Genomic DNA, 26749 nt, shown 5'->3' with positions numbered 1-26749 from the left:
GATGGTGGGGGATGCTCTGATGGATTCTGGGCACAGCAGGATGGTGGAGGATGCCCTGATGGGTGGGGGGCACAGCAGGGTGGTGGGGGATGCTCTACTTTGAGAGACCCGACCTGACTGACCTGTTCTGCTCTTGGGCAAATGGTGGTTGCAGATCGATGATGGCGAGTCTGAGGAGGAACAAGAGTCTGTAGAATCTGGGGAGGAGGAGGAGGATGGAGACGAGTCTGACTTGGTAAGCTGGGCTGCTTAATGTGTCTTTCAGCCTGTGGCCTGTTGATAATAATTTCCCCTTTGCACTGCTGCCAGAAAGAGAGAGAGCAAAGCGGTGCAGTTTCATGGTTCCTTGACAAAACTCGCTCTCTGAAACCACCCACACACACAGTATTGTTTTCCACAAGGTGCTTAACCCTGATCTGTGGTACATTTAATTGCCTTCTGATGCTAACTAATGAGCTTTTGTTGTTTTCAACAACGTGTTGACTGCTTTTAATCATTTGAATGTTGGTGGAAGCATTTAAGGGTGCTTGAATTCTTCAGATGCACAGTTGGCAAGTGGTGGGAGCCAGCAATGCTTCCTTACCAACCTGGAGCTCTGCTGGGCTTTTTGGAGCTCAGGTGGAGTTGTTCCCAAAGCCATTGGCCCAACCCACAGCCCAAATTCACACTGATCTGACATCCACCTCACTCCAGATGAGCGGCTCTTACCAGGGAGACTTACAAATAGCACACAGACAGACAGACAGATGCTCTCCCTGGGAGGTTGCTTGTGTAGCACGAGGTCAAGACCTTCAGCTGCTGCTGGGGATTTCTGTTTTTTTTTTTTTTTTAGATAGTTGGTGAAGAGAACCTGATGATTTTTTAATTTAAATTGCTGTTCATTGTTTGTCTTTGTCCCCCACCCCCTCTCCTTTACTTAAGGACTTTGCTCCCTCTCCACAGCCTCTCAAGTTGAGGAGCCAGCATTTAAGGCACCCCAACTCTTCACTCACCTTGAGAAAATTCTTGGCTTCATTTTCTTGATGTTTTGAGCTGAAGGTAGAACCATAATTACAAAATACACCAAATGAATTGTGGAAGCTCTTTAGGATCTTGTTCCTCGTGCTCTGACACTCCAGGAGCCAGAGAGGAGTGAGGAGCAGGGGCTGTGCAGCTGCCCCTTTCTCTGGGTAGCTGAGGCCAGCCTGTAGCTTTAGCCCAAACCAAGGGTTGAGTTTGTGCTCAGTCCAACCTCCCAGGTTATATCTCCCATCCTGGGTGGTGGTTTGTGCTCTGGGGAGTCAGTCAGTTCCCCAGGCAGGGACTGGCTCAAGCACAAACCTCTCCCCCACAAGCTGTGTGATGCAATTGAGGTAAAGCCACGTGGTTGAGCCCCCACTTGGGACGGTTATGGGGCAGCGTTTCTCTTCCCTCACTGTGGGAACAGCCTTGGTGCAGCAGCCTATGGAGGTAGGGCCTGATAGAGCTGCTATTAGTGCTAGCAGGAGGTCTTTCCTGGGCTTTGATGGGAGCTGGATAAGTATCAGGAGCAGAGAATTTCAGTTTGAACATGAATTGTGTGATGGATGCCTTGAAGGCTGCCTGACAGGGTCGTGGTGCCTCATTCCCCATTCTGATGTTGACTTTGAAACCCCACCCCAGACAACTGTATTTTTTTGAGGCAAAACCCAAACTCTGTCTAGATTCATACGTGTGGCTGAGTATTTGCTGCATGATTAGTCTGTGCCACCCTGTGCCTGGCTCAGGGAGGGGGATGGTCTGTAGAGCTCAGTTCCCCTGGGTCCCTCCCAGCCCTGCCAGGCTCTTCAGGTGCAAGGCGGGTTCCTCGTTGGCATTTTCTAACACAGCTGGGGAGAAATCTGAACATTTTCGTTTGAAAACCCCACTACCAGAGCTCAAGGAGCATTTGGGCAACACTCCCAGGTGGAGGGGCCGTACAAAGGGTGGCTGAGGGCACTGGGTTTGTTCACCTGGAGGAGACTGAGGTCAGACCTCACCAGGGTCTGCAGCTCCTCCCGAGGGGCAGCTCCAATCTCTGCTCTGTGTGAGCAGAGACAGGACTCAGGGAACGGCTGGAGCTGTGCCAGGGCAGGCTCAGGTTGGATCTCAGGAAAAGGTTCTTCCCCCAGAGGGTGGTTGGGCACTGACCAGGCTCCCCAGGGCAGTGGGCACAGCACCAAGGCTGCCAGAGCTCCAGGAGGGTTTGGACAAGGCTCTGAGGGCCAGGGTGGGATTGTTGGGGTGTCTGTGCAGGGCCAGGAGTTGGACTGGATGATCTTTGTGGGTCCCTTCCAACTCAAGATATGGTGTGATTCTACGATTCCACCATTTTTTGGGAAGCTGGGAGCATGTGTGTGCCTGCACCCTCTCAGTGCTGCACAGAGGTGCTCAGCTGGCCTGAGGGCCTCCATGGAAGAGAAAGTGCCGCCTGCAGTACAGAAATGACAGGAAATACACCCCCACGTGTGCCTGGGTTTCCTTTTCGGTGCTATAAAGGCATCTCAGCACCCCTTGGTTTCAAAGCCCTGGTCCTTGGAGGCCTTTCTGCGCCGCTCAAGCTGCACAAAGGCTCTTCCTCACGGGCACGAGGAGCTGCTGGGACGCTGGTGCCGACATGCCTGACGTGCACGTGGCCTCTCTGGTTCTTCAGAGCTCGGAGTCCAGTGTCAAGAAGAAGCTGCTGAAGAGGAAAGGGAAGACGGACAGTCCATGGCTGAAACCCACCCGCAAGAGGAGACGGAGGAATAAAAAGAAACAAACCAGTGTTTTAGGTAACTAATTGTGTTTTGTTCCTTTAGCTGCACCCAAATCTGCCTTCCAGGTGGAGGGGGAAGGACCTGAGGCCTGTGAGTCTCTTCCTTCCCCAGGTTGGGCTGTGTGATTACCCAGGGTGTGAAGTGGCAGTCACTGCTGGTGCCACTTTAACACATGGGGTGGCTTTGTCCTTGGCATGCTGGAGGAATATTGGTTTGTTCTTGAACTCCCTTTGTTTTAAAGTATCCAGAAAAGGCTTATGAAAAGGAGGAAGGTGGACCTTTTATATAGATAGTGACAGGGAAAGGTGGAATGACTTTAAACTGGCAGAGGGCAGGGTTTGTTGGGACCTTAGGAGGAATCTTAGGCCCTGGCACAGGTTGCCCAGAGAAGCTGTGCCTGCCCCATCCCTGGAAGTGTTCCAGGCCACGTTGGATGGGGCTTGGAGCAACCTGGGCTAGTGGAACCCATGGCAGAGGGTGGAACTGGATGATCTTTAAGATCCTTTGCAAACCAAACCAGTCTGTGATTCTATGATTCTGTGCGTTATGTCCATGTGGAGCCCTGTCCCATGAGCTCAGGGAGCATGTTTAGATGCAGAAGGAAAAGCAAGAACCACCAGTTCTGTTCCATTGCTTTTGTATGAATGTTTGTGCAGCTGAATGAAATGTGCAGGTTAGCTTTGCTTGTTCTGAAAGCACCACAGTGTTTGTAATGAGCTGCCTCTGAGCTGCCTCTGGCCCATCTCAAGTGCTCAGGTGGTTGCTCTTGTTTATCCTGAGTTACCCAACACTCAGAAGGTTTCAGTGGCCTCTGTGGGCTGGGGAGAGCCAGGAGTGCAGGCTGGTTGTGATGTCCTTCAGGAAAGGTAACAACGTGGGTGAAATACAGTGGAGAGTCTCTGAAGTGCAGCTGTGCCTCATTACCAAGGTTTCACACATCCATTGCCACCCAAGGGTTTATTCCTCCACTCTTGCTAATTCAGTGCAACCAGGCCATTTTTGCATCAGCAAGTTTGTGGCTAATTCTGAGTTACTTGACCATGTTTCAGCCTCTAGTCTGTGCCTGGGGTCTGTCAGTCATCTGGCTTGCTCCTCTTCCTCCCAGGATGAAGTAGGGACCATTACACCCTTTCACACCAAACACCTAATCCTGCATTTCAGATGCAGACTGGTTTTCTGCCCCTTTAGTAGAAGTGGCAGCTGCTCTTCCAGGGTAACCAAACTCTCTTGGCCAAGTTGCAGTGGGACAAGCAAATTGAGGGAGAAAGTCGAGTCAAGGGGGTGTGAAGTGATTGACAATCCCCACTCAGGGTCTGTGAGATCTCCACACAATCCCAGTGAGGGATTTCCACACAGTCTCTTCCCAGTGAGGGATCCCCACACAATCTCTTCCCAGCAGCAGTTTTGTTCACTTAGAGCCAGAACTTGGCTTTTTATGTGTTTCCCCTCCCATTAAGCTGAATGTCACCCATCTTGTCCTCTTCCTGAGGTGCACAAGGGGATGTTTGGCTCTGCCTGGCTGGAATGTTGTCCCTGAGCCCTGTGCAGCAGGTTGGAGGCAGGAGGATGCTCTGGGCCCTTCTCATCCCTTCCTTGTGCCATGGTAGCAGCAGGCAGAGGTGCCTTGTGGAGGCAGAACCTGTCTCATGGATTGTTTTCTCTGGTTGTTCCCTGCCTGAGTGGAGGTGGGAGCTCTGTCTGACCAGCTGGGGAAGGGAACCCGCTGTACCAGGTGTGCCCAAATGTTGTGTTTCCATCATTCCTGAGGAGCCTGCACAGAGCCTGGTCCCAGCCATGGCCTGGCACCCTGTGTGGTGGGTGGTGCTGGTGGGGTTTCTGTGAATGCCCCTGTTCCCATGCAGGTGCCGAAGCCTATAAACCATCGCTGGGCAGGGAGGGCCCGGGCCAGGAGAACAGCATGGAGTACATGGAGGTGTCCCTGGATTCCCTGGACCTGCGGGTGAAGGGCATCCTGTCCTCGCCAGCGGGGGGTGAGTGCTGGGGCCAAGGCTGGGGTTGGGACTGGGTCTGGGTTTGGGTTTGTGGATGGGTTTTAGGGCTGGGTTTGGTGCTGGGCCCTGGTCTGAATCTGGGGCTGGGGTTGGGTTTGGGGCTGGATCTGGGTTTGGGGCTGCATATCTGGGGCCAAATCTAGATTTGGAGCCAGGTCTTGGTTTTGCTCTGGGTCTGGGTTTGGGTTTGGGGCCAGGTCTGGGTTTGGGTTTGGATCTGGGTCTGGGTCTGGGTTTGGGTCTGGGGCTGAGTCTGGGCCTGGGTTTGGGGCCGAGTCTGGGTCTGGGTTTGGGGCTGGGTCTGGCTTTGGGTCTGGATCTGGGTCTGGCTTTGGGTCTGGGTCTGGCTTTGGGTCAGGGTCTGGCTTTGGGTCTGGGTCTAGCTTTGGGGCTGAGTCTGGGTCTGGGTTTGGGGCTGAGTCTGGGTCTGGGGCCAGGTCTGGAGTCAGGTCTGGGTTTGGGGCTGGGTCTGACTTTGGGTCTGGGTCTGGCTTTGGGTTTGGATCTGGATCTGGGTCTGGCTTTGGGGCCGGGCCTTTGTCCCGTGCGGGGCCCCGGCTGCCCCCTGGTGGCCACGGAGTGCGGTGGGAATGGGATGGGATTGGGATGGGATGAGGATAATGATAGAGATGGGGCTGGGATAGGAATGGGGATTGAGCTGGGGCTGGGATGAGGATGAGGATAGGGATGGGGATAGAACTGGTCTGGGGATGAGGATAGGGGAAGGGATGACCATAGGTATGGGGCTGGAGCTAGGCTGGGGGTGAAGATGAGGATAGTGATGGGACTAGGGATGAGGATGGGGATGGGCCTGGGATGGGAATGATAATAGGGATGTGGCTGGGATGGGGAAGAAGATGATGATAGTGGTGGGAATGGGGCTGGGATGAGGATGAGACTAGGGATAGGTCTGAAATAGGAATGAGGCTGGGGCTGGGGTGGGGCTGAGAATGGCAGGGGTGGGAGTGGGATAGGAATGGGGCTAGGATGGGGATTTTGTTGGGATAAGGATAGGCATGGAGCTGGAATGGGGATGAGGGTCAGGATAGGGAAGGTGTCTGAGGACAGGGATGAGGCTGAGGATGTGGGTGGGGTCCCAGTTCCAGTGGGGCACGCTGGCTCAGGAATACACCCATCAAGGGCTGCGAGGTGCTGGCCCAGCCCTCCTGTCCCACTGGGCAGCTCCTCTCCATTCCCTGCGTGTGCTGATCCAGCATCCCCCCAAATCAGGGTCGCTGTGCCCCCAGGAATCACTTGTTCAGCCCTGGGAAGAGGAGGGATGGTGCTGGGCCCTGGGTGCTCAGCCCCAGCTGCTGTTCCCAGTGCTGAACTTCCCTCAGCTCCGGCACCTCCCACCTGGGCCAGATCCACCCGTCTGTGCCCCTCACTCTCTCAGAGGTTGTCTGGCTCCTTTGATGGAGGCACATCAAAGAGTTCCCCACCAAGGGAGGGTCAGGATGGATGAGGGATGCTTTCACCAGAGCCTCTGGATGTCAAACAGATTAGGGAAGTGACAGCTCAGAAGGCAAGGAATGAGCTTTGTGATTTGTGCTCCTAGAAAAGGCTCTTAAACCTTTCAGATCTTGACAGGATTTTACATGAAAACTGAGAGGACTTTCCCTGTGCTTGTATGTCTTGAAATATCCTTTTGCTGGGCTGGGGCTTGCAACTTGTTGGCTGAAGGAAATTCCTGATGACATGAAAGGGTCTTGTGTTCTGCTGACAGGGTCAGAACTGTGGGCAGGGGGCTGTGTGGGGGAGAACATTGCCATTGCCAGGGGAATTAAAGAGGAATATCCCCCAGAAATGGAGTTAATCTTTAGAACTTTGCAGCAAAATAACTCTCCTTTCAAAAGCTTAAAAAGCAGCAGCACAATTCCTTCTTGCTGTGAGTCGATCCCGTAGCAGTGGGTAGGGAAAGCTTGGGATGCTCCAGGCTGAACCAGCCCAAAGGGTTTCCTTCTGTGCTGCAGACATTGCAAAAGTGGTGTTTCAGTGTAGGATTGTTCCAGGATTGTAGGACTAGAGTCAGCCTCCTGTCACTAGCCCAGTGTTTAGCAGTCATGGCTAACCCAGTGATTGATTTGGATCCAGAGGAGCCACAAGAACATTCCCACTAGGTCCCCCTACCTGGCAGAATCCCCTCTCAACATTATCCACCTTTTCATAGGTTTGTAAGTGTTCAGCATCTGAGAGAAAGATATGAGGAAAAGGCAAGAACATTGGAGCATCTTGCTGCTTTCTTTTCCCTGGTTTGTTCGCTTTCCAAAATAAATAATTCTTGGATGACTGAGGCCAAATAGTCCCAGGAATTTTGTTTTCCCATCTGTGTAATAGACCTCTGCAAATAGAAGTTTGTGCTTTCCTGATCTTCACTATTTATCACTCCAGTGATTATTCAAATTTCCAACTCTGGGTGGTTTCCTGCAAATCTTCTGGTGCCAGGGCACAGCTTTGTGGGGCAGGTGGGGAGGAGAGACAGACTGATAAAAAACTGTGCCTCGTCCTTGCTTTGCCTGCTTGAGGTTTGCTCAGAGTAAACTGTTCTTAACTTACTAGTCTTGATTTCAGCACAGTCAGCTGCAGAGTGGCTGGACTCGGAAAAGCACAGAGTCTTTTTTTCACAGGATTTGGGTAATGCCCTGAGAGCATTTCAGGACATGGAATGGGAGGATGTCACAGGGCACGGGTGGTGTTGATGGACTGCATCCTTTCTCCTGGGAGAGAATATGAGTTGATTTGCTGGTCTCCTGTACTCCAGGTCTTTCCAATGGTCCTGAAGCAATGGAAGTAGATGGTCTCCAGGAAGTTCCCCTCTGTAGCTGTCGAATGGAAACCCCCAAAAGCAGAGAGATCACCACGTTAGCCAACAACCAGTGCATGGCCACGGAGAGCGTGAACAACGAGGTAGGAGCCTGTCTTTTAGCTTCTCACAGCCTTTTCTGCTGAGGACAAAGACATAAAGGATGAAAAGCTGTGCCAGGAACACGTGTTGGGTCGTGCAGGGGCTCTGTGCCTGCTGGACTGGGACCCACTGGTGTGGGAATGGCAGGGTGAACATCTCACTTGCTCAGTGAGGGCTCCAGCACTCTGTGTGTGTCCCACTGCTGGGATGAAGCCACGGGGAAGGGAGGAGGTGCTGTGTCTGCAGTGGGAGAGGCTCTGGGTGGGTCTCTCTGCTTGTCCCAGCCTGTGTGGCTGGATCTTGTTGACTGAGAGGCCAAGTAGGCTAAAATACATTCACGTGCATCCAAGGGAGAAAATCCAATCAGGGGAAGCTTGGAGCTGGTTTTCCTTGACTACAAAGGAGCTGATGCAAACCTTTCCATGGGCAGGTCTTGAGTTTTGGGAACTTGGCATGTACTCTGCTGCCCCAGCCTTCCTCTCTCCTCCTCCCCTAAGAGGCTTCTGTTCCAAAGCTTCCCATGTCCCAATTGTGGCCTTCCAGTACCTGAAGGGATCCCACAGGAAAGATGGAGAGGGGCTTTTTACAAGAGCATGGAGCAACAGGACAAGTGGGAATGGCTTCCCACTGCCAGAGGGCGGGGATAGATAGGATATTGGGAAGGAATCCTTCCCTGTGAGGGTGGGGAGGCCCTGGCACAGGTTGCCCAGAGAAGCTGTGGCTGCCCCATCCCTGGAAGTGTCTAAGACCAGGTTGGATCAACCTGATCCAGTGGAATGTGTCCCTGCCCATGGCAGGGGGTGTAACTGGATGATCTTTAATGTCCCTTCCAACCCAAATCATTCTTTGATTCGATGTTCTGGCAACTCTGTGCAGCACCAGGTCTGACTGACAGACAACAACTGCACTCAATGCCTTTTCATTGGTCACAGCTGAGCTTGTTGGGCTCTGCTGGTTCCAGAAGTGTGGAATTAAGTGGCCAAATGACTCCATTCTGGAGTCTGGGAAGTGAGACTGCAGGACAGGAACGCACTCAATGGATCCTCCTTTTACTGGGAGACACTTGGGTTTCTTTTTGGCTTCAGCCAAGCTGCAGTCTCACTGCAGCACCTGATACTCACTGGTAGTAGGGCAAGGAGTGAGAATATCCTTAGTTCTCCTCCAGGATCCTTGGAGAAGGGTAGATGGAGGGAGAAATGGATAATCAGATTTGCAGCCCAGCTCTTCTTGTCTTAGTTCGTGCTGGTACCTCTAGAGAGAGGAATTCCCAAAGAGTGGCAAAATTGACTCATTCCAGAGAGGATGCCCTGGGAGACTTGTCAGAGAGAGGAGGGACCCCAGGGTTCCTAAATAAACACAAGGGATATGAAAGAGTTCCTGCTCGTGTCTACTTTGGGTTGACAGTTCTGTCCCTGGATAAATCAGAGGGAGGAATAGCAAAGGCCATGCTTTATGTTGGATTCTTTTTCATAATGGGATAAATGACTCATAGATGTTATAAGAATATTATCTGTGTGAATAGTGGCTTCTCCAGACTGTCATGTCCTTGGAGAGTGTTATAAATAGTAATGAGCACCCTGCTGCACTCTCTAATGGTTGGAAAACAGCAATTAATCACGTCAAACTTCTTTTAGGGTTCCTAACAAATCATCTAGTGTGACATAACAGTGCAGGATCTTCCTCACACAGATAGTGCAGCTTTTCACATGTTAATCAAATTCCCTCAGCTCAGTAAAATTCCTCCTCAGTAAAGGATCAGTGGTCCCCTCGTGCCACCCCTGCAGCCCCTGGACTGGGGTGGTGACAGGGATCAGTCCAGCCAAGGTGCCACAGCCACAGGGAGACCTTGAAGCTGGAGTTTGGCAAAGTTGATTTGGACGTGCCAGGGGTGAATGATGAGCCTGGCTTAAAATCCATTCTCTTTTCCCACAGGGGTGTTGCTTCTACAGGAAAAGTGGAACTTAGAAAAATCATAGAGAAAGTCTAGTTTTGTTGAGAAAAAGCAGCAAATCAAAGCTGAGCTGGAGCAGAGGGACAGTCTGTGAGTGATGAGCAGGCACTGAGTTCCTGCCTGACTCTGCTTGTGGTGACAACACACAGTAACTGTGCCCCTTCCCTCCCAGGGACCTTTCCTTGGAGCAGCCTTTCGCCTTTATATTCCTAGTTTATAAGTGTCCTTTACCAGGCACATGGGGAGAGCAAGATTATTGTCCAGAGGGACTTGAAACAGAACCCAAACAGCATCAGGCCATGCTGGCAGGTGGCACCTGGGATGTGACAGTGTGGTGTCTGCGGGAGTGGGGCAGCAGAAGGAAGTGCTGATCCCTCTGATGCAGCAGAGCAGGGAACACTGGTTGGGAAGAGGGAAGCCCAGTTGTGGAACCTGCTGCCGTTAACAGAACAGGTGGGGCATGAGAAAGTTGGAGTGACAGGACAAGGGGAATGGTTTTAAGCTGAAGGAGGGCAAGTGTAGATCAGATATTGGGAAGAAATCCTTCCCTGGGAGGGTGGGGAGGCCCTGGCACAGGTTGCCCAGAGAAGCTGTGGCTGCCCCATCCCTGGAAGTGTCCAAGGCCAGGTTGGAGTAACCTGGGATAGCAGAAGGTGTCCCTGCCCATGGCAGGGGGTGGGATGAGATGATCCTTAAGGTCCCTTCCAATCCACACCTTTCTCTGATTCTCTGATTTTTGAGCCCAGAGCTCTACATCGGTGAAACCCTTTGGAAAACGTGCTGCAAATGTGACTTTAGCTGAGCTCTCATGCAAGCCTGGCTCTTCATCCCTGTGGTCTGGGCAGGGGCCAGTGCTGGAACCAGTACAGACGATAAACTTCGCTGGCAACGAGGAGCAATTATTTTTCCCTTTATCTTCCTGTGACTTCTACTTTTGAACAGTAACAAGATTTAGTGCGAATGGTCTCGTTCTCTTGGTCACTCACACACACTCTTCCTGGCAAGAGGGGAGTGTGTGTTGTGTGAGTCAGGCCCCTGGGACTGCCCCTTCTGCTGCTGCTTGGCTCTTGCCTATTTCCAGTGATGATTTTTTTTTTTTTCCTTGCAAGCAACGAGCGACTCGGGGTCCACTTGCATGTTAGTTAGTGAATGATGCATCCCTTCCTGTGAGAGCAGCTCTCCCAGCTTCCTGCTGCACTGCTAATGCTGCCTGGCACACGGCTGAATCACTGTGGAAAAGCCAGGGCTCCTCAGGGCAGCATGCAAGATCTTCCTCAGCACGAGCACAGAGAGTGTTTTGGTCTCCAGTAATTTCATTTCCTTTGATTTCTCCCGTTCCAGCTGGGCCGATGCACAAACAGTGTGGTTAAGTATGAACTGATGCGCCCGTCTAACAAAGTCCAGCTTTTGGTGCTGTGTGAGGACCATAGAGGGAGGATGGTGAAACACCAGTGTTGCCCTGGCTGTGGATACTTTTGCACTGCAGTAAGTCCGTGCTCTCAATCTAGGGAAGGGGGTGCCTGTCGCAGTAGCCTGGAAGCTGAAGGTGGAGATGGTACCTAAAGGGCTTTACTGACTCCCTGGCATCAGCTCCACCTCGTTCCACAGCACATCAGGAGGTGTTTGCAGCAGGAATGTGTGTGAGGGTAGCTGAAATCGTCGCCTTTATCGTCCCGGAGACCCCAAGGGGTGTCACAAAAAGGGTTTTCACGTGGTGGAAGTCTTGCCTTAGGAATTTCTTTGGAACAAGGGTTTGGTTGGTTTTTTTTTTGTTCTCTGTACAGATCAATCACACCAAAAAAATGTATTAGCTTGGTTTGGAAAAGAATCTGTGAGCCCTCTGTGTCCCCCTCCCTGGTTTAGGTGGGGAACCTGAGTGATGGCACTGGACCAAGGCAGTGTTTGAGATCTCAATTAGGTTAGATTTTAGGAAGATTGATTAAATATTAGGGAACAACCTTCCCTGTGAGGGTGGTGAGGCCCTGGCACAGGTTGCCCAGAGAAGCTGTGGCTGCCCCATCCCTGGAAGTGTCCAAGGCCAGGTTGGACAGGGCTTGGAGCAACCTGTTCTAGTGGAAGGTGTCCCTGCCCATGGCAGGGGGGTTGGAATGGGATGATCTTTAAGGTCCCTTCCAACCCAAACCAGTCTGTGTTTCTATGATCTCCTGCTGCTTCTTCCACCTCTGACACCGAGGCTTCTAATGGCCTTGGTCTGGTCCTTCAGTGGTCAGTGTCCTTGTTTCCCTGTTGGTAAAGCTGAAAAGCACCACTTGAGGCCTCACAGGGTGATGATGAGCCTTAATTGTCTGATGCTGGTGTTTTTCAGGATGACTCAAGGGAAGATGCTGCAGTAGTGTCAAGCATTACTGTAGTAAATGGAGCCATCCCGGGTTTTCCTGCTGAGTCAAAGATCACTGAAAAGATGAAATCCTTAAAACCCTTAAAAGGCATTTTGCTAAGCTGAAATAGAGTTAATTAGGTTGCTTGGGAGGACTGTGAATTCAGGAGAAGAGTAGGTTTAACTGACCTTTCCTTGCACACTTGCACATCTCTCAGTGCCATGTCCTGGCCCCCAGAGGTGAACCTGGGAGTGTCTGTGCCATCCATCACTAACCCAGAGCCCAGCAGGGCTTCAGGTAGCACTGATACCTCAGGGCAGGGAATTCTGGGGTCCCTGCAGGTCAGTTGGAAGGACTTTGCTGGAAAGGGAAAATAATTTGAAGAGAAGTTGCCCAGTTTGTTGCATGAGCAGTCAGTCACCTTATTGGGGTTAAACAGCAGATGGGGCTGGACCAGGCAGAGAAGCTGCATAATTTAGGTTACACTGGGGTCAACGACCGATTTAATGAGATCCGTGTAGATCCTTTTGTGTGCAGCTTTGTTGGGTGGTTTTAATGCTGGCTCAGCACACAGGTCTGAAGTTTCCTTTTGCAGTTTTGGGGGGCGTCCTTACAGTGCACTGGCACTTCTAGAAACAGAAGCGACAACTTCAAGCGTTTGAGGAAAGAGCTGGAAATTGGGACTTCTCGGTTCTCTTTCCCGATTCAAAAACCTTGCTTTGCAGTCCCTCACCGAGTGACTTTTTCCCTCTTCACCTTGGTTTTGTTCTCTTCTCAAGAAGTGGCAGTGCTTGCTTACTGTACTGGACATTTTCAGGGGCAGGAGTGGTGGTGAGTGGAGCGTGTGGCAGGGCTGAGGGGCTGCACTGGGCGAGGTGTGAATCCCTTCTCTGTGGTTCTTGCAGGGCACTTTCATGGAGTGTCAGCCGGAGAGCAGCATCTCCCACCGCTTCCACAAGAGCTGTGCCTCCCAGGTCAACGACACGAGCTACTGCCCACACTGTGGGGAAGAGGCCTCCAAGGCCAAGGAGGTGACAATAGCAAAGGCTGACACGACCTCCACGGTGTCCCTGACCTACGAGCAGCAGAAACCGGCGGCTGTGGAGGGAAGGGCCGACACCACGACGGGGAGGTGAGCTGGGGCATCTCAAACCTCGTGTCAGACCAGGCTTTGAATTTGAGTTCTTGTGCTCCTCCTGATGAGCAGAGGGCTTCCTGGTCCTGCTCTCACAAAATGTGCTGGTTTAAAGGTAAACCAGCAGGGGAAAAGAACTCAACTCAAAAGAGAGATTATAAGTTAGAATAACAATTTAATAAAATAGTACAATAAGTACGATTGTACAGACAAACAATTGGTCTTAACCCACAAACCCCAAATGTATAACCCAGCACCCTGGGGCATGAACAGAGTGGTGTTCTTTGGGCCCCCTGAGTCCAAAGGAAAAGGAGAGGGGAAAACCTGTTGGTGAGAGTGCTGGTGCAGTCCGGTCAAGGGTGGTGGTTGCAGTCCAGTTGAGAGTGGTGATCTGCAGTCTTCCTCTGGATCCCACGAGTGGTTCCAAAAGTTCCAAGACTCCATGATTATATATTCTCCAGTTCAGGCAGGAATGCTCAGTACTTCCCCCAGGGCGGGGAGTTCCACAAAAGAGGGAGGCACCCTCCTATCTCGCAGGCCTCTTAACACCTAAAGGAGTCAGGCTGCTCTGGGCAGAGGGTGTAAATAGTCTATTGATACCAGTTTCTGGGCAATGGCATGGAAGGCTGTAGAATACACAGTTTTGGGTTACACCCATACAGTGGTGAACTGGTCCCAGCTATTCTAACTACGACACAAGCCAAGCTCAGCTGCAGGATTAGGGTTAGGGTTAGGTTAGGGTTAGGGATAGGGTTGAGGTTAGGGTGAGGGTTTGGGTTAGGGTTAGGGTCAGGGTTAGGGATAGGGTTAGGGATAGGGTCAGGGTGTTCAGGATTTAAACTTTCCTTCTTCTTATGGGATAATTCCATTCTTAAGGAGTGGAATAGTAGTGGAACTAGTTGATGTTGCCAGGTGTGTTCAGTGACAGGGATGTTCCTGCAGCACCTGGCTGTAGCTCCAAGTGTAAAGAGGGGAGGAAAACAAAGAGGAAAACATAAATCAAGCCAACCTTGTGTTGAACAGTACTCTGACTTCCCATCCCATCTGGTCTTGTTCAGGTGGCTTTTTTGACTTGCCCCGTGTTCCTGGTTTTCCTGTATAACAGAGTCCATCAAAATGTAATCACTGGGCAGTGCAGTTCCTTTTTGGGCAAGTTCTTACTGAAAAGGCTGTAAAATATATTGGTTTTTGTTTGGATTCCAGTTACACTTAGCTAAAGTGTAGTATTTAAAGTATTTAAAATGCATTTGCTTTCCTTCTTTGGCATGAGATCCACACTGTAGTGTATTTTTAATGGTTGTGCTTTGGCTGTCTCTCATTTTACCTCTCCAGTGGCACTGGGACACGGTTGTCAGAGGAAGACAAGCCAGAAAGTTCAGCTGCTGAGGGGTTTGACATGGCTGGGTCTTCAGTTTTTGCTAAGCCTACTACTAGCCTGACCCAGGGACCAGTTAAAGAAACTCTGGAAAGTGCCCTGATTGCCCTGGACTCTGAAAAGTAAGAAAAAACCCCACTGGGTCTCTCCAGTTCCCAAGAAAGTTGCTTAACTAGAGAAAATGGGATTTAGCTTCTCTGGACTTTGGTCCCACTCAGAGCTTCATTTGTTCGCTCATTTGTCACCCACAACAGATTTGGGAGAACTGTTACAGCTCCAAATCTTATTGATTTCTGTGGAGGATTTACTTTTTCCCTGGCATCTGTAACTGCTGGAAGTTCCTGTTCACAGCAGTGAGACCCAGAATTTGTTGCTGAGTGGCACTGAGGAGATCTGTCCCTCACTGGAATGAGGCTGGCTGGGGTCAGAGCTGGAGGTTTTAAGACCTCATTCTGGAGACTTGTTCTTCTGTTTTGCTGGTGCTCTGGAGCTGTATCATGGAATCACAGGCTGGTTTGGGTTGGAAGGACCATAAAGACCATCCAGTCCCACCCCCTGCCATGGGCAGGGACACCTTCCACTAGCCCAGGTTGCTCCAAGCCCCGTCCAACCTGGCCTTGGACACTTCCAGGGATGGGGCAGCCACAGCTTCTCTGGGCAACCTGTGCCAGGGCCTTCCCAATATCCCATCTATCCCTGCCCTCTGCCAGTGGGAAGCCATTCCCCTTGTCCTGTCCCTCCATCCCTTGTCCCCAGTCCCTCTCCAGCTCTCCTGGAGCCCCTTTAGGCCCTGAAAGGGGCTCTCAGTTCTCCCTGGATCCTTCTCTTCTCCAGGGGAACCCCCCAGCTCTCCCAGCCTGGTTCCAGAGCAGAGGGGCTCCAGCCCTTGGAACATCTCTGTGGCCTCCTCCGGAGTTGCTCCAACAGTTCCACGTCCTCCTGATGTTGTTCCCCAGGGCTGGAGCAGCTCTGCAGGGGGGGTCTCACCTGAGGGGGCAGAGGGGCAGAATCCCCTCCTGTCCTGCTGCCCCTGCTGGGGGATCAGCCCAGGACTCTGTAGGACAGGCTTTGTCGTGCACATGGGTGGCAGTGGGGGGGTGACATGCCTGCTGTGCTCCTCACTGAGTGTTAACTCCTCCTCTTTTTCCCCCTCCCGCAGACCCAAGAAGTTACGGTTCCACCCGAAGCAGTTGTACTTCTCTGCCAGGCAAGGGGAGCTGCAAAAGGTCCTGCTGATGTTGGGTAGGTACCTCCTTCCCAGGACAGGGCCTGGCTGGCAGCACTCCCAGCTCCTGCCAGGCAGCTACCAGCGTCCAGTTCCCAGCATGGCCCCACGTCACCTTCCCCTCTGCCCCCTGGGAGTGGAGCTGGAGGAGAAATCCACTTCTGCAAGTGATGTGTCATTGGAAATGGCTTCATCTCTCTATGAAATGTGCACTGTTCCCAACTTGTTTCTGTATTTGAGCACTGTTTTATCCAGAGAAGCTGACTGTGCCCCCAGAATCACCTACATGTGATTTTTCCAGTCCAGCAGAACTTCTCCTCTCCATGCAATGGGATATTAGATGGATATTTGCATTCATTGGAGAGGAAAAAAGAGAGTAGTCAGCTTAAGCTGAGACCCATCAGCAGGAGAGCAAAACAGAAGAGCCTGCAGTACATGGGGTTGCTCTGGGGGTTCATAGTTGTCTGTCACCAGATGACTTTGAGCTGCTAACTTTCTTTTTACCAACAAATATCCCCGACGAACCTCCCCCTTTGAAGGACACAATGTTTCCTTGGGATCATTTCCTTTCCACTCCCTTACTTTGCTGTACATTTTTGGACACTTCCTGTTCTTGTAATTTAACAGTTTCTTCTTTTCTTTTTTTTTTTTTTTTTTTTTGTCTAGCAAGTGTTTGCTCCATTGTTCCTTTCTTCAATAGGACAAAAATGTTATTCTTTGATATTTAACTATGGCCTCATCATATGCAACATGTTATCATGCCCAGACATCTTTGTCTGCCTGTCAGCATCATCTCTTAGTCTTTGCACAGCTGTGAGGATCTCTGGCCAGATCCCAAGCCTGTGTTAGTTGGAGAAGTTCCATCCATGTTGTAGCCTTGTGTTTGCAGGGATGCAACAACAATCACCAATATTAATTGCAGTTAGTAGTGGTGAGGCAAAAAGTCCAGGTAGCACCAACTCTTTCTTTGCAACTTCTGTTTTTTTCTTTCCTTTTTATCCCTCATTAGTGTTGGTTTTGAGATGAATTGAGAATCTGAGGGACATGGCCTGTGTAGATACTGTAATGCCTTAAAGGTCTCGAGTTCCAGGGTGTTTCTGAAGCTCTTGGTATGAGGGTTCACAGAGTCACAGAATGTGCTAAGTTGGAAGGGACCCACGAGGACCATCCAGTCCAACTCCTGGCCCTGCACAGGCCCATGCCCAAGAGTCACCCCCTGTGCCCCAGAGTGTTGCCCAAACCCTCCTGGAGCTCTGGCAGCCTTGGTGCTGTGCCCACTGCCCTGGGGAGCCTGGTAAGTGCCCAACCACCCTCTGGGGGAAGAACCTTTCCTGAGATCCAACCTAACCCTGCCCTGACACAGCTCCAGCCATTCCCTGGGTGCTGTCCCTGGTCCCCCCAGAGCAGAGCTCAGTCCCTGCCCCTCCTCTTCCTCTCACAGGGTTGTTGCACGTCAGATGTCCCTGGGACTGCCCTGAGAGCTTCCTGATTTAAATGTGCAGTGAGATGTGAGGAGGGCTGAGGATGGGCTGGCAACCCAGCCTTTAAAAGCCTTTTTAGCTGAGATGTGATTCTCCTGTTACACTTAAATCTCTGAATTGTGGTTGAAAATGTCTCTGCTGTGTTTTTCAGTGGATGGAATTGACCCTAATTTTAAAATGGAGCATCAGAGTAAGAGAACCCCTCTCCATGCTGCTGCTGAGTCTGGCCACGTGGACATCTGCCATATGCTGATTCAGGTCTGTCTCCACTTACATTCTTCTCTACAAACAATTTGCTGTGGTTTTTAGTCTCCTGCCCCACGTGGCTGGAACACACTTGGACTGAAACATCCCTTCTGTAAAAAACCTCCTCAGTCCCAGGGTTTGCTGAGGTGGAGGTGTGGAGGTCACCACTGGAGCTGCTCTTCCAGGCTGTTCTCCAGGCAAGGAGCATTGAAGCTTTGATGCAGGGCACTGGGAAGCAGGTGGGAGTCTGTGCCTGGGCACAGCCAGAGCAGTGCACTGCCAGATGTGCCAGTTCAGCCTACCTGCACTGCCAGATGTGCCAGCCCAGGCTGGCTGCTGTCAGACTGCAGGAGAGCTCCAGGCTGCTGCCAGCTTACTCTTTGTGGTGAGGGCAGTGAGGCTCTGGAGCCTGGAAGCACACAGATCCATGTCTTCCCTTCCATCAAAACTTGAATAACTCCAGCAGGATTTTCCTCCACAGTATAAATATCCCATGGGTGGAAAGGAGAGAAGGAAAGATGAAAGTTTGGTTTATGGACTGAGATTTGGATTCTAATTAAGGGAAGATGGTCAAAGCCGTAGGGGTGCTGTCGTTGAACCTGCTCCAAAATGATGTAAAGAAGAAAAAGAAGGATTAAAAAAGTTATAGCATTTCTTTTTTGTACTGGCATAAATGGTCTGGAGTGGCTGGAAGTACGTTTTGTTTATCCTGTGGGATTGGGAAACCTTAACAGTCTTTGGAAATGGGCTGCTGGGATGGTGCATTTCAGCACCTGGAGTCAGAGCTCTTGAGTTCTCTTTGAAGGCAGCTGTGGGCCTGCCTGGCTGCTCTCACTCACTGAAACTACTGTACAGGAAGACAACAGAATGAGTAAAAGGAGCAAAATTTGTGAGATATTAGAAACAGTTTAATTGTCAGTAGGGTTGGGTTCTTTCCAGAGGGCTTCATCTTCTTGTCTCTTCCCTGCAGCAGTGCAGGATTTGGCTGGGAATGACCCCAGCTTGTTAAACTTGAAATGCCTCTTCTCTGCTCTGGTTTGAATGTCTGTAGCTGTGTAAAAGGAGGCAAAACAAAGGAATTCAGTGGGAGGCACCTGGAAGCAACAGGGCCAGCTCCTTGTGCCAGGTGAAGCTGAGTCAGTGTTGCTGCTGTGAACAGGTCTGAGGTTCACACACACACACACACACACACACACACACGTGCATGGCCTGCCAAGAGTTGTGTGTGTCTGAGATCCTTTGGTTTTAAGTATTTGGTGGTTCCTGAGCTCAGCCCAAGAGTTAAAGCAGGCAGGGTACAGGACACAGTGTTTTGGGAAAGAGTGAGGTTTTGGTTGAAGGCACCCCATGTTGAGCTGAACATATGCTCAGAGACCTCTGTGGAAATGGTACTGTTGCCTTCTACAGGAAGAGTTATCCAGTCCCCAGGATATTTTTTACAGCTCCTGCTTCTGTTGCAATCAGCAAGTTGTTCCTTACTGCTTGTGACATTGGGAAGAGCTGGTTGTTTCACTCTAAGTGATGCACCAGGGAAAAAGCTGCTGGGAAAAGGAGGAAGCTGATTTTTCCAAATTGTTCACAAGCAATATCTAGAGAGTAGGAGTACAAAATCCATTAATACAGGAGTTATTTAATACCAGCTGTTGGTTTCCTTACAGCTCCTGTGGCTGTGGAAAGCAGGAGAGAGGGCAGGCAGTGTGTGCTGCTCTCCAAAGCACGTGTAGTTGCACTGCCTTCTTTCCTGCTTTTATTGCTTCTTTTTTTTTTTTTTTTTTTAAATTTTTTTCCCATGCTTTATATGGCTAAATTTCAGGAACAATCTTGCTGCTGAATCTCTACTCCCACATCCTTCCTCTTCTAACCAGCAATGACTCTAATTATCCTTTGCCTTGGCCTCCCAACAGGCTGGTGCCAACATAGACACCTGCTCTGAGGACCAGAGGACCCCTCTGATGGAAGCAGCAGAAAACAACCACCTGGAAACTGTGAAATACCTGATCAAGGCTGGAGCACTAGTGGATCCTAAGGTAGTTTATTCCTTACCTTTTTCTCCCGAAGAACCCTCTGTCCAACACGTCCTTCTGGGTAGGTTTGAAGTTTTGGGTGGGAGTGCACAGGCCACAGGGAAATGGGCTGGTTTGTCTTGGAGCAAGGGCTGGGGGTGTCACACTCTCATTTTACTGCTGCAGAGTCCTGGCCATGAGCTGGCTGGGGCAAGTGCTGCCACTTGCTCTGTTGGTTTGTGGCACCAAATGTCAGGGGTATTTGATTTGATATGAGGCCACTAAATCTTAGTGTGGCAAATCCATTGCAGTGAATTTGGAGTTTGATTTCAGAGTTTTCTTCTCTATAGAGTCTAATAATGAGGATTTTGGGGTGATATTTTAAAGAGGGCTGGTAATTAGGTGCTTGCCAAGCCGGAAAAAAAGACAGAGGAAGCTTTCCTTTCCAAAGGACTGATGTGTGATTTCTTGCAGTCACGCTGCTGTGGCAAAATTGAACCCCATCTTCAAACTCTACCCTTTAATTTAAACCAATACAATAAAATGCAGCTGTCTATTTGCCTTTAGCATGCTCTACTTGCTTTGCAATCTTGGAAAATATACAGATTTTTTTTTTAGTCCCATAAATCAGAATCTATTTGGAGCACGGGAACCTTCCCCATGTGAACTTCTCGACACAACCTGGTTTTGTGAAGGAACTGGCAGGGTTGCACAAGGCATCAAGTGCTGCCCACCCCAAATGGATCCTTGAGAGTCTGGTCCTGAGCTGGGAAAGAGGAAAAGGGCAGGACAGGCACGTGTGGGTTCATGCTGGCCACTGTCCCAAGTGTCTCAGAGCAGTCCCACCATCTCTCACCTGATTTATTCCTGTGGAAAAGAGGGCAGTTTGTGATTCGAAAGGTAGAGGGGAGAAAAGGAATCCTGAGCTTGCAGAAGCAAATGAGAAGCCTGAGATCATGTCTGAAGTCTAGACTAGTTTATTATGTTAATTAGTTTCTTGCACCAAATTACTCATCTGTTTGAGAGCAGCAACATTGCAGTTTGGAGTTGGCTCCAGCCCTTTCCATGAGAAATCCAGCTCTTTCCTGGTGAGAGTGTTTGCAGAGCCCACCCAGCCCTGGCACTGCAGTGGAGGGGGTGCTGAGGGCAGGGCAGGGCTGGGTGGGGGCTTCTCAGCCCCCAGAGTGATCCAGTTAACTGTTGATCCAGTAAACAGGATGTAAAAGCCCCACTCAAAACCTGAAGAAACTGTTAAAATCTGCCTGTTCTCCACAGGGCTGAGGAGCTGCACTTGGCTCTTGCCAATCCAAGGGAAAGCTGTGGCATTATTATGCAGGCACTTCTGGGGGTGTAGAAACTCCTTCTGCATCCCAAGAAGCCCACGTGGTGCAATCCCTGACCTGAGATGTCCCACCCTGCACCACAGAGTCCACTCAACTCTTTCCCAAAACTCTCACCCCCAGTGTTGCTTCCAGGGGATAAACTAGAAGGAATCATTTGGTTTTCAGTCTTTCATTTTCTCCTCCTTATTTCCTGCTCTCTGGGCCTTGTTATGTGCTAAGCTCTTGGGATATAAAGGCCTGATAAAAATCAGACTCCAATCAGTGAGATCTTTGGTGTGAGTGTGAGAGCATCTCTGTCGTGACTCACAGCCTGTCCATCTCCGCCAGACCCTGCATTCCCAGCTCCCAAAGGTATTTTTCCTTTCAACTTTCAGGGTTGTTTTTTGTCTCCTGTCTAGGCAGATGGCTCTGGGCACTTGGTCTCTGCAGAGCCTCCCAGCCTTGTGCAGGACACCCCTGTGCCCTGCTGCCAGGTGCTGGGGTGAGGCCTTGGCTAATAAAACACAGCAATAAGTGGAGCATTTCCAGTTGAGACAAGGCTACTTTTCTGATGTAAAGTGCAAAAAATTGTAAGGGATTTCTGCCTCACTTTGGCTCTCCAGCACGTGGAAAGGAGTGGGAAAGGGTCTGTCAGGGAAGGGGAGCATCACTGCCAGGGTTTGGGGCTGGTACCTTCCCTAAGCTTTACAAAAGCATCTCTTTGCACTCTTAGCCTCTTCCTCTGCACCTCTGAGGTTTGTATGAAGCTCCTGAGCTCTGCTCAGTGCAGGCTCTGGCTCCTGCTCTCTTCCCTCCTGGCAGTGGCCTGGGGGCTTTTGGAGTCCTCTGCTCCATCTGTGAAGTTCTCCCCGTTTTCCTGAGCATCACTGGTGTCATGTAGAGCTGGAAAAAGCTGGGAAGGGATGTCCCTGAGTGCTTGTTCTGTGGTTGTGTGTCCAGGATGCAGAGGGCTCCACGTGTCTGCACTTGGCAGCCAAGAAGGGGCACTATGATGTCGTTCAGTACCTGCTCTCCAACGGGAAGATGGATGTCAACTGCCAGGTGAGGCCTTGCTGTGGGGCAGGTGCTGCTTTTCCTGGGCCAGGGACTCAGCTCAGCACTGTGCTGTCTGGGCAATGGTCACCCAAAAGATGGGGGACACCTCAAATTCCATGGGCCTCCTCCCCTCCACTGACCTCATGGAAACTTTATGTCCAACTGCTTTGGTTTGCAGTTTCTCCTTGACCCTGAATTTACTGTGGAGCCTGTTGCTCAAGGGTGTCACTGTGCTTTTCCTAGTGGGGGAGCTGGTGGGATCGTGGACATGCTGTGGGATGGGTCAAGGCTGGCACTTTCCATCAGGGAGTTTATGCATTTCCATGAGGTCAGGCAGTGCTGCACTGGGATTCCCCATTCTGGGGGAAAGGCAGGTCCCTCAGGCTTCTCAGGGAGCTTTTATAAGACCATTGACACGAGCTGGGTGTTTGTTGTACCTTTTGGACAATCAGCTTTGTGTGAAGCTGCTGAGATCTGCTCAGTGCTGGGACTGGCTCCTGCTCTCTCCCCTCCTGGCAGAGGGCTGGGGGCTTTTGGACTCCTCTGCTCTATGTTTGAACTTCCCTGGTGGTCCTGAGCACCACTGGTGTCATGCAGAGCTGGAAAAAGCTGGGAGTGTGATGAGACAGGGTCTGTGGCTCCTTGGGAAGGCAGCAGGAGCCTGTGGTGCCTGTTGTGTGTCTCACCCTGTCCTCCCTCCCCAGGATGATGGAGGCTGGACGCCCATGATCTGGGCCACGGAGTACAAGCACATCGAGCTGGTGAAGCTGCTGCTGGCGAAGGGCTCGGACATCAACATCCGTGACAACGTAAGGATCTGCTGGAACCTGCTCCAGAAATTACCCACGAGCTCTGGTTACACACCAAACACGCCCGAGGGGGCAGATCCTGGGCTCAGTGCAGGGAGGTGCAGTGGTGCCCTGACATAGTGAGCGAACAGTGCCTGGGGGGAGAATTTCCCACCGTATTCTGGGAAGAAGTTTGCAAGCTGGCAAGATGTCCTTTAGCTCCAGCTCTTCTGTCACAGCCTGTGAGGATGCTGTGTGGAATTCTCAGGCTGTAGTCAGCTCTGAGCCTTGCTGCTTCTCACCCACCTGGGTCCACCTTGCTGCCACTTGGCTGCTGCACCAAGGCAGATTCCCTGGAGTCCAGACGTGCCAGCTCCACGTTGGTCACAGGCCAGTGAGCACTGGGCATGTTTTAGGGGCACCCTGTGTGTTTTTGAGGGGCATAAGCTCATGCTTGTGTTTTCTGGGTGGACTGGGCAGACACTCTGCCAGCAAATATCACCAGCCTGGCTTTTCCAAGGCATCACAGGCATGAAGGCACTGATGTGGACAGAGCATGTGTCAGTGTTCTGGTGTGCTGGAGCATTGCAGAGCATGTGCAGTGTTCTCAGTGTGCTGGAGCTGGCTCTTGGCCTGCTCTTCGCCTCCATAAATCCTGCTCCAGTGGGGTGTTCTCGGTGCTTGAGTCCCTGGGAGCTCCTGGGCCCAGTGTGGGGCTGTGCCAGCTGGTTTCCCAGGGATTTCCAAGTAAATAGAGAAGATACAAAAGAGATACTGTCTCCCTTTTCCCCGTTTCCTCAGGAGACTCATTGTATCAGCACAGCTCCTTTTTTTTTTTTTTTTTTTTTTTTTTTTTAATACTCTGTCTTTTTTTTTCCCGTCTCTAAGGGTATTGAAACCCCAGAGGTGCCTTCAAGGCACACTTGGGTGTGAACTGGGGTGTGAGGAGCTGCTCCAGGCTCTGGCCTGTAGATGGGAGATAGTTTGATTAAGGCAGGGTAACTGGCCTCCCTGCTTTCTGCACAGAGCTATTCCAGTGAAGTGCCTGCCCTGCCATCAGCTCATGCTCTAACATGTCTCCTGGTACTGTATTTCCTTGTCCAGTGCTCCCAGTGCTTTTTTAATCCAAGGGATATGAGTAGATAAGTTTGTATTTCTCTCCCTAAATGCCTCATTTTGTGTCTTGGGTGCTGGCAGGGGAAGCTGTTGGCACCTTTGTCTCAGGGGGCTCAGAGAGGCTCCAGCTGTTCCTGAGGAGTCACTGTCCCAGTCTGAAGGGCTCAGTTTCCTTGGTAGCTTTAATGTCATGTCTTGCCCCATCCCTGGAAGTGTCCAAGGTCAGGTTGGACGGGACTTGGAGCAACCTGGGCTAGTGGAAGGTGTCCCTGCCCATGGCAGGGAGATGGGATAATGTGAGCTTTAAGGTCCTTTCCAACCCAAACCATTCTGTGTTTCTGTGATTCTAAGATTTTAATCCCAGTCAGTCACCAAGCCCCTCACAGCCACTCATTCACTCCCCCACCAGCAGGACTGGGGAGAGAATTGGAAGGGGAAAAGGTAGAAAACTCACGGGTTGAGATAAAGACAGTTTAATAGGGAAAGGGAAGAGCAAAGCCCCCACAATCAGGCAAAGCAAAACAGGGAATTCATTCCCTGTTTCCCATGGGCAGCAGGTGTTCATCCATCTCCACAAGAGCAGGGCCCCATCAGGTGTAAAGGTGACTTTGGGGAGATAAACCATCACTCAAAATGTCCCCCTTCCTTCTTCTTCCCTCATTTTATACACTGAGCATTATGGCATGTGGTCTGGAATGTCCCTTTGGTCAGTTTGGGTCATCTGTCCTGGCTGTGTCTCCTCCCAGCCTCTCCCAGCCCCCTCCCCAGCATGGCCATACCAGGGGCAGAACAGGCTCTGTGCAGGTGCTGCTCAGCCAGAACAAAACCATCACCACATCATCACCCCTGTGCTCCCTACAGATCCCAAACACAGCCCCATTCCAGCCACAGGGAAGAAAATTAACCCTACCCCAGCCAAAACCAGCACACTGAGAGAGTTCCCAGGCAGATCCAGATCCAATCCTGTTCCTAAAAGCAGAAGTCAAGGCGAGAGGTGGCTTTTTGGGCTGTTGCATCACTGCTGACTCTGCGCAAAACTGACTCATTTGATCTGTCACAGGAGCCTTTTGCTACCAGCTCCAAGATCACACATTCATGAGGAAAATCAAATCGACCCAGTCAACAAGTTACTTGAAAGAAAATAAAGCTCTTAGCAGCTGTTTGTATCACATTTCCATCCTGTCCCTGCAGTTGGTGTCTCCTGATGGACAGTCAGTAAGGAGCAATGTCACTTCTGCTGGAAAGCATCATTCGCTGGGAGGAATGCTTTTGATTGGGATGATGCTGCTGTTGGGCAGAGCAGTCAGTCCAGGGGTCTGTAACCTGTCTGAGCAGCAGCCTGTGGGTGCAACCCACAGGATGAATTTTTTCTGTAGTTTGGTATGTGATGTGATCAGGGTTTTTTTTCTAGATGGTACCATAACGGGAGGCAGGAGCCGTGTAGAAAACACTCTCCCCACTCCCTTGTACAGCCAATACCTCCCCATTTAAGGAAAGATCTTAAGTGGTAATGACTAAAACATATGCTTTGTTTTTGCTCTGAAAAGAAAAAAAAAAAAGGGAGAAAAGTGAGGGATCATTACTATGATTGCACTGTTGTAATCGATGTCTTTAGAGCTTGTCATGGGGATGGGATCGACGTGTGCTGCAAATTGCACTGTAACAGAAAACAGAGTACCATTGCTTAAAATATCTCCCTCCCAAAGATGAGTGTTCAGCTATTTCTAGTGCTGCTAGTGAGAGATGAGTACATACAGTATTTAAGAGATGCCTGGAGTCAGATTGATTGCTCTCCCTGTGGCTCGTGCTTCTCTTTCCAGCACCTTCACATACCCCGCGTGCTCTTTTTCTCTTTAATTTTGTAGCCCTGGGAGACACGCTGGCTTTCCTGTCTGTCTGGGCTGGGGAAGCTCAGCTTCCAGCCTTTTCCAGCATGTTTGTTCGTGTCTGGCACCTCTGATGGATTGATCCAGATTGGTTTGTGGCTCAGAGACAGACGAGTTGCCTGTGTGCGTGAGGAAGGTGACGGATCGCTGCGTGTGCAGCCTCCCCATCCTCGGTGTGTGGAGGCAGATGGAGTGAGAACTCCCTCCTTGGCTACATGGAGGTTTCCCTGTCCACCCTGGCATTCCCAGCCAGGAGGAGCAGTGTGGGGATGGAGGCTGCGAGCCCATGTTGAAGGCTGCAGGTGTAGAGCTAAGGAAGGTGACGTCCCAAAGCCATGGGGTTCTAAAACACTAAACAGCCTCTGCTCTGTGCTCTTTCCCCTCCAGGAGGAAAACATTTGTTTGCACTGGGCTGCTTTTTCTGGCTGTGTGGACATAGCAGAGATCCTGCTGGCAGCTAAGTGTGACCTACACGCCGTGAACATCCACGGGGACTCGCCCCTGCACATCGCAGCCCGAGAGAACCGCTACGAGTGCGTGGTGTAAGTACAGCCCTCCCTGCCCTCCCTGCCCCTGCCTGCTCCTGTCTGCCTGGGGGCCTTCTGGCCAGCTCAGGAGAGCCTCTGAAGTGCCCTTGGTGTTTAAGCACAGACCAGGATTGAGATGGGTGGCTTGTTTCTCCCCTGCTCCCAGGGGAGGTGGGTCCAGGTACCGTGGCTGCCAGAGCTGGTTGGAAAACGTGGAGTGTTCCTGGAGTGTTGGGCAGAGGGGCTGTGCTCAGCCTGGGCTTCCCAGCTGGAAAGTGTCAGACTTCCTTGATTAAAGCTTTTTTTTCCCCCACAACTAGCCTGGCATGATATGGTAACAGGGCTTTTCCTTTGCTTCATCCCTGCTCTGAATAAAGCCATCATGTGTACTCCCCAGAGGCTGGTGAGTATAAACAAGGGCCGAGTCCAACACCAGTTTCCTGTGGGACTCTTCCATTTCCAGCCTGCTCTTCCCACCCCATATCTTTCCCTGCCAGAGAGAGTTTCAAGCCTGGCTGAAGTTAGGCTGGTACCAGCAGGGTACCTGTCATGCCTGAAGCAGGGCGAGGTTGGCCCAGAGCTCTCATGAGTGCCCAGAGCTCCAGTCTGTGGCTTCTGCCAGCGCC

General features: G+C 51.1%; 1 protein-coding gene across 14 annotated transcripts in view; it reads left to right on the top strand.

Moving 5' to 3' along the window:
* Nucleotides 1-26749, top strand: part of EHMT1 (euchromatic histone lysine methyltransferase 1) — a 127484-nt gene that overhangs the window by 83276 nt on the left and 17459 nt on the right. For 12 of the 14 annotated variants that reach the window (XM_027650164.1, XM_027650168.1, XM_027650173.1 and 9 more), the window contains 13 exons: nucleotides 155-235; nucleotides 2651-2771; nucleotides 4619-4747; nucleotides 7530-7675; nucleotides 10966-11109; nucleotides 12869-13095; nucleotides 14431-14595; nucleotides 15633-15715; nucleotides 17331-17437; nucleotides 19330-19452; nucleotides 21711-21812; nucleotides 22511-22615; nucleotides 25984-26138. In XM_027650164.1, the coding sequence (XP_027505965.1) occupies nucleotides 155-235; nucleotides 2651-2771; nucleotides 4619-4747; nucleotides 7530-7675; nucleotides 10966-11109; nucleotides 12869-13095; nucleotides 14431-14595; nucleotides 15633-15715; nucleotides 17331-17437; nucleotides 19330-19452; nucleotides 21711-21812; nucleotides 22511-22615; nucleotides 25984-26138 (1688 nt within the window). The remainder of the gene's footprint in view (nucleotides 1-154; nucleotides 236-2650; nucleotides 2772-4618; nucleotides 4748-7529; nucleotides 7676-10965; nucleotides 11110-12868; nucleotides 13096-14430; nucleotides 14596-15632; nucleotides 15716-17330; nucleotides 17438-19329; nucleotides 19453-21710; nucleotides 21813-22510; nucleotides 22616-25983; nucleotides 26139-26749) is intronic. The other 2 variants (XM_027650179.1, XM_027650176.1) reach the window with 1 other exon arrangement.

The sequence above is a fragment of the Corapipo altera genome, unplaced genomic scaffold (assembly GCF_003945725.1).
Source record: "Corapipo altera isolate COAL_440 unplaced genomic scaffold, ASM394572v1 268, whole genome shotgun sequence".
NCBI classification, from domain to species: domain Eukaryota; kingdom Metazoa; phylum Chordata; class Aves; order Passeriformes; family Pipridae; genus Corapipo; species Corapipo altera.
The sequence above is the reverse complement of the archived record's forward strand: the minus strand, read 5'-3'. Positions and strand labels throughout refer to the sequence as shown.